Here is a 13,181-nt window from a genome sequence, read left to right as displayed (position 1 = left end):
ATATGGACAAATACTTTGCCAAGGAGACAAATTAGCTTCACACAGGTTCTTCATGGTTTTTAGCATTAGGAGACACTTCTTCATCTCTCTGTCTTTTTCCCTAAGTACAGCCTTGCAGGCGACACAACTGAAAGTGTATTCCTCTATATTCTCAGGGTCTGGCACCTCCAAACTCTTAGAATTCACCTCCACAGCCTCAACCTGACACACCAATTGCATGTATCCTGATTAGTTTCGCGTTTGTTGGGTTGTTCAAGCTGGGAAGGTGCTGCCTAAAAGGCAAAGCTCAGGGCAAGAGGGAACCTCGTGACGACATTCTACATCCGGTCTGAGTGTTCGCTCGCTGTCTTGGCGCGAGACTCGTCCGCTTTGACAGCAGACAGTTACCGTCGTACTCATAACTTAACTTCACTTTTCAAACCATCGCTTACTGAACACGACACCTTGATGGTAACACCATTTCAACATTTAGGTAAGTCAGTATGAGGAGTCTTTCTTTGTTTGGACCGAGGCTGAAGTCATTTCGCGGTCAGTTTGCAGCAGACTGAAGCTAACTGTCCCGGCTACACAACATTAGCAATGTGTGGAGGAGAACCGTCCTTAGTGGGCCAACAACTTAACCTGAGACCGTGTCTGATATAAACCCTTGAAAACTCCTCCTCAGTTTGATATTATCACCACACTTTAGGTAATATTCACGTTATGTTAATGATGTGGTGGGTGACAATAGTGTAATGCCAAACATGGCGAAGGACCCCTGAACTGTATGAGCTGCTTCTAAGTTTACATGTCATGTGTAGATCCACCTTCATTAGCAAATATCTTTATTAATTGCATTGATATTGTCCAAAAAAACCCCACACACCTTTGAATTTCATATTTAATTCAAATGGCTCCAGACTAACCTTTAATACGGGTTGCACTGAGAGGCTTCATTGAGTCATATTTAGTTGCACCAGCACAACAACTTAGGTTTGATTTAATTTCTTAACACAGAATATGTATGACTGTAAACAGCAATAAAGATGCAGATAACTTTTTAATTTGTTCGCTGCACACGCAGAGAAAATGTGATAACCTCAATTGTTTAAAAACAGTGTTTCAAAGTTTGTGTGATGTTTGTGACAGATAAATGTATCGATCTCCAATATTACTGGGATATTATGAAAACCACTAATTGATACAAAAGTTAAAATCTAATGATAAAAATAGATACATAGAGCTGGATCTGAGATATGGAGGCCTGGCAGAGTATTCATTTATTAATGTTTAAAGGTCCTCAAGTCCACAAATCCTCACCAGAGAAAACACTGAGATTAGGCATCAATATTCAGGGGTATCAATGCAACCAGTTAATTGCTTAAAAGCACCTGACAGATTTTTTTGGGTGCATGTTTGACCAAAACACCCTGGAGCCCTGACACTACCTTTTCAGCTTCTTCGATGATGGTCTTTCTATATCCTTCTGCGTGACTGATTAGACTGAAACTCCATCTTCAGATTGGCTGATAGTCTAAGGACTTTTTCAAGATGAATTGTGAGCTTTTGGCAACGTGCAGTGCTCTTGGCTATCTAGAGGGAGAAATCTACCACAAGGAAGTTGACTGCTTAGGTGAGTGTTTTTTTTAAATGAGATTCATATTTTTCTTTAATCATAATACATGGATGAATTCCCTGCTTTGTCATAAGAGGAGAAATATATAATTGTCATGGATTAAGAACAGAGAACCATCTGTCTTGTCCTCTGTGTCTGTGTTGCAGAGAGCGTGAAAGACTTGATCAGGTATTTACGACATGAAGATGACACCCGTGACGTCCGCCAGCAGCTGGGTGCGGGACAGATTGTGCAGAATGACCTTCTTCCTATTATCATTCAGCATAGACAAGACAAGCCCTTATTTGATGCCTGCATCAGGTATAGACCCTATGACGAAACTTCTCACTTCAACTTAAAATGTGTCCTTAATATGAATGTCCTTAATAATGTTACAATATTTATAATATGGGTGTGCTTAATAATCAGTTTGTTAATGCATCATAATATGATACAAAGAAGTGGAGTATTGATACACAAATGTAAATATTGTGATACATTATTGATATACTGGTACTAAGTATTGTATCATCAAACACATTGTCATTAAATTATAGATGAATGATAGAAATGAAACATAGAAATGTGCTAACTGTTGCTTATATGACTCTTATCTGTTTTTGTCTCAGGCTCATGGTCAACCTCACTCAGCCTGCCATGCTTTGCTTTGGTAAAGTGCCTGATGACCCTGTGTTTAGACATCACTTTTTAGAAGTGACCTCTCATTTACAAGCTTACAAAGAGGTATTCCGATCTTAATCTTGATATAAACACAATTCCAATTTTCAGTTTACATTTTATATTTGTAATCATGGTGAATTTAGTTAATATTTATAGTTTGAAAGTACTTCCGTGTACTGTAATAACAGCTGTATTTCATGTTCACAATCAGTATTTTATTTTACAATAATGAGTTCTTTTATTTTCAGGCATTCGCTAGTGAGAGGGTTTTTGGCATTTTAAGCGAGATATTATACAACCTTCTCCAGCTGGTGAGTGTTTCAAACCAACAACTCAAATCACCTGTTTCCCATATTATTTAAGTAAAATTGTTGTGCTTATTTGTGTGTTTCCTGTCTGTCAGGACTGGGAGCAGAGACAGGAGGAGGATACCCTACTGATAGAGAGGATCCTGCTGCTGGTCAGGAATGTGCTTCATGTCCCTGCGGACCCCTGTGAAGAGAAGGTCTCATTTTAATATGAATGCGTTCACATAAGAGATAAAGCAACTTCTGGCCTATATTAGAACACTCTTTCATTTACTCTTTACTCTGTAGTTCTCCCTTCATCTCTGTCTCTCCTTTAGAAAGTGGATGATGATGCCAGCGTCCATGACAGGCTGCTATGGGCCATTCACATGAGCGGCTTCGATGACCTGGTTAAGTTTTTGGCATCAGCGCAGAGTGAGCAGCAGTGGAGCATGCATGTGTTGGAAATAATCTCCCTTATGTTCAGAGACCAGGTTAGACTGAAGAATCCTTTTCAGGTGTAACATATATACGTATAGATGTCCAGAAATTCTGTGTTTGAGCTCCTCTTCTTTCTTTACAGACACCTGAAGCCTTGGTAAGCGCCGGTCATGCTCGTTCGGCAGAAGAGAAGCAGAGAGACTCTCAGGAGCTGGAGGCACTGAGGGAGAAGGAGCATGCAGCGAAACGTTCTCGCACATTTCAGAGAGGAACCAGGTACAATAGAGCTGATGTACAGCCAATGTCATAGCTGCCAGACATGTACTTGAGCCTCATGAGTGCCTGAAGGGATGGACTTTTCAGCACTTTCACCACACTCACATAATAATCTCAACTCATTTGTATATATCACTTACTTGCTTGATTGAATCTGGGTTTGGTTTTCAGGAGGAGGAAACTCAACCTGTACATGGCTTGTTTGAGCTTTTTACTGTTCCATTCTCTTCTCTTTATTAGTTTGTTTATGTCAATGTTTTTCTTTCAGACACTCTCGCTTTGGAGGGTCCTTTGTTGTCCAAGGCCTCAAGTCCATTGGAGACAAAGATGTGATTTATCACAGAAAAGTCAATAATGTGAGTAATGAACTTCTGCAACTCATCTGAAATACAAAGCAAGCGAACAGTGTTTGCAGAATTATTTGAATCCAAATCTCTGATCTCTTTTTAGTTCAAAAATTACACTCATGACACAGGAAAAGCAGTGAGACGTGTTCCCAAGAGGAATCGTCAGGCTCAGGAGTGTAAGGACAAACGCCGCTCAGCCTTAAATGTTCGACTCTTCCTGCGAGAGTTTTGTGTGGACTTCCTGGAGAACTGCTATAATCGCCTCATGTACCTTGTCAAGGTCAGCTGCTGTCACGTTGACGACTTGTGTTTGCTTGCATAGACTCACAAACCCAATATAAAATGTACCCTTTTTAACTCTTGATGAGAAGTATACACACCAGATCATCAATCCATAATTACTATGTCTACTTAATCATAACACGTTTTATTAAGTACATGACTATATATTTGTTGTTTATTCAAGTTAAGCAAACTCCTATAAAGAGGATGTCTGATTCATTTATGTTGAATAGGTGTCTCTTAAAATAAATGGTTCTTAAGTTTCACAAGGCGCAAAACTCTACTTATCTTCTCTGCAGGAAAGTCTAATTCGAGAACAAACTCAGCAGCATGACGAGACGTACTACCTCTGGGCACTCAGCTTCTTCATGGCCTTCAACCGGGGCAACGGTTTCCGTGCTGACTTAGTTTCTGAGACCATGTCCATCCGTGCTTTCCATTTTATTGAGCGCAACATCACCAACTACTATGAGATGATCCTCACAGACCGCAAAGAGGCCACATCCTGGTCACGCAGGTACGAAGATCATTAGAAAGCAGCTTGATATAAAATAAACTGTCAAATCCCTCTGTTGGTCCCAGACTGATTATCACATTTTCCATTTAGGATGCACCTGGCTCTGAAGGCATATCAGGAACTGCTGCTAACTGTGAACGAGATGGACAACTCAAAGGATGAAAGCATCCGTCAGAGTTCCAGTGTCATTAAAAGTAAGATGCCAACAGCTCTTGTTCAGCCTTTTTTTTTCTTTCTTTCAGCTATAAAGAAAAGGCACTGAGTGTAGTTGCAGTGCTAGTTGTCCCATCTACTGTATTTACCTTCATTTCTTAGGTAACATATTTTACCTGATGGAGTACAGAGAGATATTCCTGACATTGCTGAGGAAGTATGATGAAACCAGCCAGCCTCAGTCCTACCTCAAAGACTTGGTGGAGTCAACTCATCTCTTTTTGCGCATGTTGGAACACTTCTGCAAAGGTCGAAAAAACTTGATGGTTCAGGTAAGTTCTTGCGCTCAATTTGTAGTGCTGAAGAATTCTTGTCTTTAGTGTCCGCTCAAAATATGTGTATCTTGTTCTGTTAACTCTGCAGAAGAAGAAGGTGAAACGGAAAAGGTCTCGAGGTGAAAGAAAGTCCTTGGCCCCAGACACTAGTCCAGAGGCCCTGGAAGAGACCTGGAGGATTGTGGAGGAAGAGCTGAAGGCCTCAGGGTTTCAGGTCAGTGTGAGAATCGACCTCAAGGGGGCAGCAGGAAGCATGCATCGTCAGAGGGCAGAACTGTGTTGCACAAGGGCATGTGGCTTCAAAGAGCTTCTCTGCAATAAGGATGCTCTCTTAAGGCCAAATTTTCATGCTGAACCCACCTCTCTGTCTTCTGTGTTTAGCTGTCAGAGGCTTTAACTGAAAGCATCGTGCCATTTGATGCCACATCTGAAACTCCACTTGAGGAGCAACGGACTGAGGCCATGGTGCGTGTGCAGGACGCCCTGCTGGCTCGACTTGGACCAGAAGCGCTGGGGCTGCTGCGTGCTGCCAGGTCAATAAAACTCAGCTGCTCACACTAATGACTCATGTTATTCAAGTATTCACCATTTTCTTGTCCTTCTCAGGGAGGTGTGGCCAGAGGGGGATGTGTTTGGTTCAGCTGATGTGGAACCTGAAGAAGAACTGGAACTCCTCCAGCAGATCCTAAAAGCCAACCTGCCAAGTAAGCTTTTAAACTGTATTCTTATGTTCCCCCTAGTATCAGAGCATCCGTGAAGCATCTGTGCATCAGCTCAACTTTTTAATTTCAGGGGCATCTCCTCCTGAGCCTGTGATAGAGGATGAGGATGATGGAGTGGAGTTAGAAGAGGAAGAGTTGGAGTCTGTCCAGGTTTCTGAAAGCGAGTTCAACTTTCTTGACTTTATCAAGAGGTGATGAAAACAGTTGATTTTAACGTTCAATACTGTAACCTGCCACAACATACCAAAAAGTTATAGCAATACTAGAAATTGTGCCAAATTTGTGACATGCTTAAAGAGACATATTACTCTTATCTTACCCCCTTGCAGGTTTGCCACCCCTAGTATTGTGCGTCCATACCTCCTGCTATTGAACTCATACTCCAGAAACACACCTCACACTAACCACTGCATTGCTCGAATGCTGCACCGGTTGGCTGTCAACCTCAAAATGGACGCCTTGCTTTACCAGCTGTCAGTCTTCAACCTCTTCAACAAAATCCTGAGTGACCCTGCCGCAGCTGCCTACAAGGTACAGTAATGAAATGAGAAAAACATCATTAAGTGCAAGCTTCTGGTGATTGTGAAGGTCAGCTGCAGATTAGACACAGGAGCTTACCTTTATTTTCTCCTTTCCAGGAACTGGTGACCTTTGCCAAGTATGTGCTGAACCGTTTCTTTGCAGTGGCAGCAAAAAACAATAAGGCATATATTGAACTGCTGTTCTGGAAAAATGTGGGGGCTGCACGTGAGATGACCGAAGGCTATACCAAAGATGGGTTTGTGCTCTTTGATTTTAATTGGTGATACACCATGAAGTATGTGTTAAGGTGACTAATGTTAACAGGGAAAAGTTACAGGGAAAAAAACAAGCACTGATTCAAATTTGTATTACATTATAATTTAATTAAAAAATGGCATTTACAATACATGTATTATATAAGCAAATTGAGTTTTGAAAGATTACATCTATTTATTCTTGATATGGCAGAGAGGGAAAGAAACCAACATGGACTGAAGAGGAGGAAGAGGAGCTGCGCAAGCTCTTTGAGGAGCATCGTCATTCTGGGGGTCTGTTTTGTTTGTTTGCACATCTTTTCGGTTTGTTGTCTTATAAGTAACAAGATGCAGTTAAACACTATTTACTTTGTTCTAGTTTATTTTATTGACTATTGGTGCTGAACAAATAATGGAAATATCATGCAAATGACATTATGATCAAGAGCAATATCCAGATCGCAGAAGCTATCTTGGATGACATTAAAACGTGTAAGCTGATAGAATTATATCTGGTTCTGCAGAAATGCCGTGGCCAGATCTTTTTATCCACATTTAAGAAAATATGTTTGATTGGTACAAATGCCAACAACTTGCATCATCATGATAGTTCTTCAGTTAAAATTGTGATGCAAAAACAGTCATTGCCACTTATTGTGAATCATATCGCAATCTTGCAGATGTAATGAGTGTTGTCTTCTTTTATCTAGTGCCAGATATCGTGGAGACTCTGCTGCCATTACTCAGCAACAGCAACCGCACTCGGCGACAGGTTGTGACGCAGCTGGTGCATATGGGTCTGGTGGATAATGCTAAGGAACTGAAGAAGCAGAAGTATGTACTCCATTATGTACTAATTTGTATGTACTGATACTAATACAATTTGTATGTACTAATTTTTCATACATTAATGTTGATATAAAGAGGGATACAATGGTGATCAAAAGTTTACATGCACTGCATGGCCAAAAAGAACAAAAAACAAAAGGTGACACCTGGATTTAACTAAGCAAATACGTAAGAGTGGTTGATTACTGCAGTGATTAATATGTTTCAACTGGCACCAAGTTATTTGACCCCAGCTGATGCAGTGAGTAGTGTCTCATTTCTTAAACAGCCATGTGGGAAGACATGTCCTGTGGTCATGGAAAAGATGTTACTGTGTTTCAGAACTGTCAAATTATTGTAATTATCATTTAAAAAACAACTAACGAGATTGCTGAAACTACTCAAATTTGGTGAAGAACTGTCCAACGCATTATTAAACCTGGACGGATAGTGGTGAACCATCATCTTCCAAAAAAAGAATCTTGAATGATCGTGATCAGAGATCACTTAAACATTTGGTGAAATCAAATTGTAAAAAATCAACAGTAGGGCCATGTGTAATAGTGGAAATAAGAGCATTTCCACACTCACACTGTGAAGAGAACTCAAGGGATTGGGACTAAACAGTTGTTTAGCCTTAAGAAAACCACTTATCTGTGAGGCTAATCGGTGGGAAAATTGGACTTTGGAGCAATGGAAAAAGGTCATGTGGTCTGAGTACTGATTTACCCTGTTGCAGACCAATGGCTGCATCAGGGTAAGGAGAGTGCCTACCGTACAAGCCTGTGGGTGCAATGATATGATCTATGGTCTAGGTTCAGCAACATTCTGTACCCCAAAAATTAAGTCAGCTGACTACCTGAGTATACTGAATGACCAGTTTTCCATCAAAGGATTTTTTTTCTTACCTGATGGCGCTGGCATATTCCAAGATGACAATGCCACGATTCATCGGGCTCAAATCGTGAAAGTGTGGTTCATGGAGCATGAGACATTATTTTCACACATGGATTGGCCACCAGTGAGTCCAGACCTAAACACTATTGAGAATCTTTGGGATGTGCTGGAGAAGTATTTGCTCAGCTCAAAAATATGCATACAGCAGCAACACTCATTAGACTCAGCCACAAACACTACAATGCGAAAGTCTTAAGAGCTCAGCATTGACCTAAAAGACCTTTACATCACCATGGGCTGAGAGGCTGCCGTGCTAGAAAGAAGCCCTTGCTCCAGAAACGGAACCTTAAAGTTCGACTTCTGCTAATCACATGGGCAAAGTTCACAATGACCAACAATATGGTTTGATGCAAGAAGATGAGGCCTTTAACCCCAAGAACACCGTACCTTCTGTGAAGCATGGTGGTGGTAGTGTTGTGTTTTGGGGCTATTTTTGCTACCAGTGGATCTGGTGCTCTGAAGAAAATCCCTTTTGACCACAACTGTATATTGCAAAGTGGCTTTTTAAACTTTATGTTTTCAGAAAATCCTATTGAAATTTGTTTTCTTTTCCAAAAGGGTAGGGACTCGGATTGTACTTTGGACTGAGGAGCAGGAGCAGGAGTTGGAGATGCTCTTTGAGGAGTACAAAGACTCTGACGGTACCTGACACCATATTAATATTGTGTGTTCTTTTCACCTCTGTCCTCAGCTTCCGTCCTTGTACAACAGTAGGGACACTTTGTGCTTTGTATGATTACTTTGTTTTGTGATTAACTGTATTTTGTTACAGATGTGCTGGGTAACATCCTGAAGAAGCTCACAGCCAAACGGTCCCGTGCACGTGTTGTGGACAAGATGCTCAGTATGGGCTTGGTGTCGGAGAGACGAGAGCTTAAAAAGAAAAGGAGTCGCAGCGCTCAGGGGAAGAGATCTGGAAAGGGAATGGTAAAGTTGATTCATCTGAATATAAAATAAAAATAGTATACGTCATAAAAAAAAAATGTGTGATACATTTTAAGAAATTGTGTCTACAATAAAGAGAACTCTTTTTCTGTCACAGACTGAAGAAGAGTTCCTAGAAGGACTAACACAAGGATTCCCAGATAATCCCGTGGACAGAGATGATGAAGAGGTAGAGGATGAGTCTGATGAGAGCGAGGAAGACGAGGAGGAGGAAGAGGAAGAAGAGCAAGAAAGGGAGAAATCACAGAATAGAGGAAGGAGGAACCAAAGCCTGCATTCCCCTGTAGAGAGGAGAGCTGATGTAGGCTCCATGGTGTATGCTCTGCAACAGGAAGGTTAGACAGTTTCAATGTATTATCAACATTTTTGCTGAAGTCAAGACATAAAGACACTGATGCTATATGAGCTTCTATTATGAACCTTTAGGATTTCATGCTTTTGTTTTTTAATAACAGGTTTGTCTGGACCAATGTTGTGGCTACAGAATTGTCTGAACAGAACAGCAGAGGACCGTGAAGACGATGGTAAGATTATAACCACTTCATGTAAATAATTTGTATTTCTTTATTCTATTGCTTATGGTTTAGCCTCTCAGAAGTTACAGCCTGTGTGGAAAACAGATTATATTAGTGCAGTAAGGTCTGTTAATGAAACTTGTGGTCCATTCACCAGGTGTCTCCCAGGCAGTGCCACTTGTTCCTCTGACAGAGGCAAATGAGGAAGCCATGGAGAACAAGAACTTCCGGAAACTCTTGCGCAAACTGGGAATACGACCACCTGCAAATGAACAGGTGTGTTTCTTTTGTGCGATATTTTACTACAAAATGTCTTTACGTCAGTCTAATTACAACACATAGTTTTGCTCTTTTGTGCAAGCTGGACTTTTAAAGTATGCAAAAAATGAAATAAAATACTAGACATGCATAAAATGTTAAACACCAAGCAGCGAACACTTTCATACATTAATTGCATTTATTACTGTCCTGTAACCAGGAGACATTTTGGAGAATCCCAGCAAAGATCAATGCATCCCAGCTCCGGAGTGCAGCTGCTGCTCTCAGTCCAAGAGAGGAAGAACCTAAAGGAGACGAGGAGCAAGACAGCTCCAGGAGTCCAACTGTAGAGTCCCAGGAGGAGCAGCAGCAGCAGCAGCAGCAGCAGCAGCAGGAGGAGGAGGAGGTCTCCAGTGAACAGAGAACTCATGCTCTGAGAGCTTTGCTGCTCGCACGCAAGAGGAAACAGCACACCTCAGAACAAACAGGTACAGTGTATGTGGGAGTTTTGTGTTCTGTCTCAGATGACAGCTGTTAATTACAGCTTTTGTCATGTAGGTATGTGTTCAGTTACACGGTGCACATAAAACATGCCACTTTTATAGCCTTTTTTAGCTGGTCTAGTAGCAAAAATGTGGTATGGAATATTTTTAAATGTAGAAAGTCGACGTTTTTCATCAGTTTCATCAGAATAGAACATTGATCCACCACAAAGGAAATGTTCTCAGTTGAGTGTTGTTTTCAATGAGAAATGGAACAGCAGCAATGTTATTTTGATTGTAAATCTCAAATTGTGGACATAAGAAACATAAAAGGTGAAAATCAAATGTATACAAATCAAGTAATATCATTCCTCTGTTATGCCAGTTTGTTTTTTGTTTTTTTTCCAACTGCTTTAGAAGTGAGATGGGAAGCCCCGCAGGCCTGGTAAAAAGTATTTTCATTTCAGGTTAGCATTTTAAGATGTAACATTATTCATGTTTTTCCACGTCTGTCTGTTTTCAGCTCCCGTGTCAGATATCACTCCTGTTGAGGACACAGACAATACAACTGAGAGGTATCGTTTGTTGCTATCTGTTCAGCCAGACCACACATGCGAAATCTGTATTTGTAATTCTACATACTCTTAATTCTTCATCTTTTCCTGTTAACATCAGGTCTCAGGAGAAGACCTCAACTAAAAGAAGCAGAAGCAGAGTGCTGGATGATGATGAGGACAATGGTATTTTACAGTTTTAATGTGTTTGATCATATCAAACTTCCAACTAAGCCATAAAACTTGTGAAAGTAAAACATAGGATTTAAGTTGTCACTACATCCATCCTCTATCAATTTGACAATGGTGTAAGCATGACTGTACTGTCTTTACAGAGGAAGACTCCACCCCTGCAGTGAAAATGGACCCCAGTGGCGATACGGATTCTGACAGAGAGGATATCTCTGCACCTGTGAAGCGTAGACGGAAGATGGTCTTAATTGACGAAGAGGAAGATGAGGATTAGTGACTTTCTTTAATGGACTGTAAAATAAACTGCAGACAAGGGAGGGACATTAAAGTCTCTCACTTTGCTTAGAGGTGGATGCAGCCCCCCTGGAGGCCTGCAGTCCAGACGGCGGAAACTCTATTAATGGAATACCAAACAACACAAAGAAAACGGCCCTTAGACCGCCCCCTGTGGAGACAGAGATCCTGTTGAGCAATTTTATTTTGCCAACCCTTTTGTACACTTGATTGGTGCCTTTTATTTAGTTATGGTTAATATGTTGTGCCGGTCTTCTGTGTTTTAAGTTCTTGTTTTTCTCTTATCAATCACAGCAGGAACTTCATGTTTATGTTGTTGTCTGGAATAAGTGTTGCTTTGTTTATAACTCAAAACTGCATCTGAACTAATACTTTTGTAGTCTTAGTCATTTACAGTGTTGATTGAATGTTGAGTAAAATTTCTGCCTGCTTAATAAAAAAAGCACTGTTGTCAAAATAGCCCCTTTGTTGCACTACATCCTTTTAAACACAAGAGGGCACATGTTGAAATATTCCTTATGTAAATGAGTCAAAGTAAAATATTGGACATGTAGAATATCTTATTTAAACTCTTGATTATGATGTATATGCCTTCATATTGAGATTTTGAGCAAAACATTTAGTTTTGTACCTTTTTGTGAGCGAGTACAGACTCAAAGCAAGCAGGGACAAGTCAAAGTCTCAGTCTGTCCAACATTTGTCTTAAAAGTCACATAGACAAATGTCTTTGTTAAATTTTCTTCAACACAGCGACCCAGTTTGTTTCTGGAGTTGCTGGCTGCACTCGCCCATGTTTTGCAGCTGTGTCGGAGGTGGTCTCTCGTCCTTACATCTGGACTATGTTAGTAACTTCCTGTCGCAGCATCTGCTCTGCCCCCATCCCACAGAGCCAGAGGCAGACCTGACAATCCACAGACACTCCTGTGAGTTAAGCATGTGAGCTAAGATGTTAAACATATTTTTTTTATAGTTGTCTAATATGTCTCCATGTATCAACCTGTACCATGCCTGGGCAGTGTGTATATTGAATATACAGGGAGGACTACTTGTTGAACATAAAACACCTGGAGGCTGTATCATGTAAATGTTGATAACAGATGCATTAAACAGTCTTTAAATAATTCAAACTTTAGGTTAATACAATCAGTGTTTTTGTTTGTGAAAATGAAAACTCCCCTTGAATGTTCAGTCGGCACATTTTAGAGTTCACTTCAAATGGGTTACCCAGGTTGAAAGTAATGGGTATTATTTAAGCATATCTAAACATCACAGCAGCTGGACCATGGACAAACTTATCTCTTTGCTTATCCGAAAATGGCTCATTAGTTGTTAAATCCTGTGAAGGTTTTAGACTTGTAATTTGATTCTCCTGCTGTATGTCACCTCAGGGCACAGTGTAATGCTCAGGTAAATTCTTAGGGAAATTCTCCTGCTCGTCTGTTCAGTTTGTGAGGAGTTTGCAAGAAAAGAAAATTAGCTGATTTGTTTTTTCACCTTATTTCCAAGGAATATCTTGGAATGGAACTGAGACTTATGTCGCAACACACAAACACAAAAAGATAATGAAAGTTTTCAGAGATGTAGGTTAACTGCAAAGGAGACGCCATCTTTAGTTTGCAGTACTTTACAGTACTTGATGCATTTCCAGTTGAAGAATTTGAAAAGATAGCATCCGTCTTGTCAACACTGACTTCATTTCCTTGCTAGGAAGAGCAAAAGAAATGAAGAATGCTTCAGTTGCTCAC

The 13,181-nt window shown here is 40.5% G+C and overlaps 1 protein-coding gene across 1 annotated transcript; it reads left to right on the top strand.

Annotated features, from left to right (window-relative positions):
* Positions 1-316: 316 nt before the first annotated feature.
* Positions 317-11,896, top strand: timeless (timeless circadian clock). The gene is made up of 30 exons (XM_037102277.1): positions 317-472; positions 1,501-1,612; positions 1,762-1,915; positions 2,224-2,338; positions 2,524-2,586; positions 2,679-2,780; positions 2,901-3,056; positions 3,146-3,279; positions 3,548-3,635; positions 3,730-3,906; positions 4,208-4,425; positions 4,516-4,619; positions 4,741-4,910; positions 5,002-5,127; positions 5,295-5,446; positions 5,520-5,617; positions 5,706-5,826; positions 5,965-6,166; positions 6,274-6,413; positions 6,626-6,705; positions 7,122-7,245; positions 8,755-8,837; positions 8,969-9,123; positions 9,239-9,476; positions 9,597-9,665; positions 9,814-9,932; positions 10,135-10,402; positions 10,920-10,971; positions 11,072-11,136; positions 11,286-11,896. The coding sequence occupies exons 2-30, from the start codon at positions 1,531-1,533 to the stop codon at positions 11,414-11,416; spliced, it is 3,786 nt and encodes a 1,261-aa protein (XP_036958172.1). The 5' UTR covers positions 317-472; positions 1,501-1,530; the 3' UTR covers positions 11,417-11,896.
* Positions 11,897-13,181: the final 1,285 nt, after the last annotated feature.

The sequence above is a fragment of the Acanthopagrus latus genome, chromosome 6 (genome assembly GCF_904848185.1).
Source record: "Acanthopagrus latus isolate v.2019 chromosome 6, fAcaLat1.1, whole genome shotgun sequence".
Lineage (NCBI taxonomy): Eukaryota > Metazoa > Chordata > Actinopteri > Spariformes > Sparidae > Acanthopagrus > Acanthopagrus latus.
This window is presented reverse-complemented; position numbering and strand designations above follow the sequence as displayed.

What these genes read in the sequence shown, in the direction of transcription:
- timeless (XM_037102277.1), top strand. Translation starts at nt 1,531, where the DNA reads ATGAATTGTGAGCTTTTGGCAACGTGCAGTGCTCTTGGCTATCTAGAG. An exon ending in GAGTTCCAGTGTCATTAAAA is followed by an intron (nt 4,620 to 4,740) that starts GTAAGATGCCAA and finishes TTCATTTCTTAG; the next exon opens with GTAACATATTTTACCTGATG. An exon ending in TTTCTTGACTTTATCAAGAG is followed by an intron (nt 5,827 to 5,964) that starts GTGATGAAAACA and finishes ACCCCCTTGCAG; the next exon opens with GTTTGCCACCCCTAGTATTG.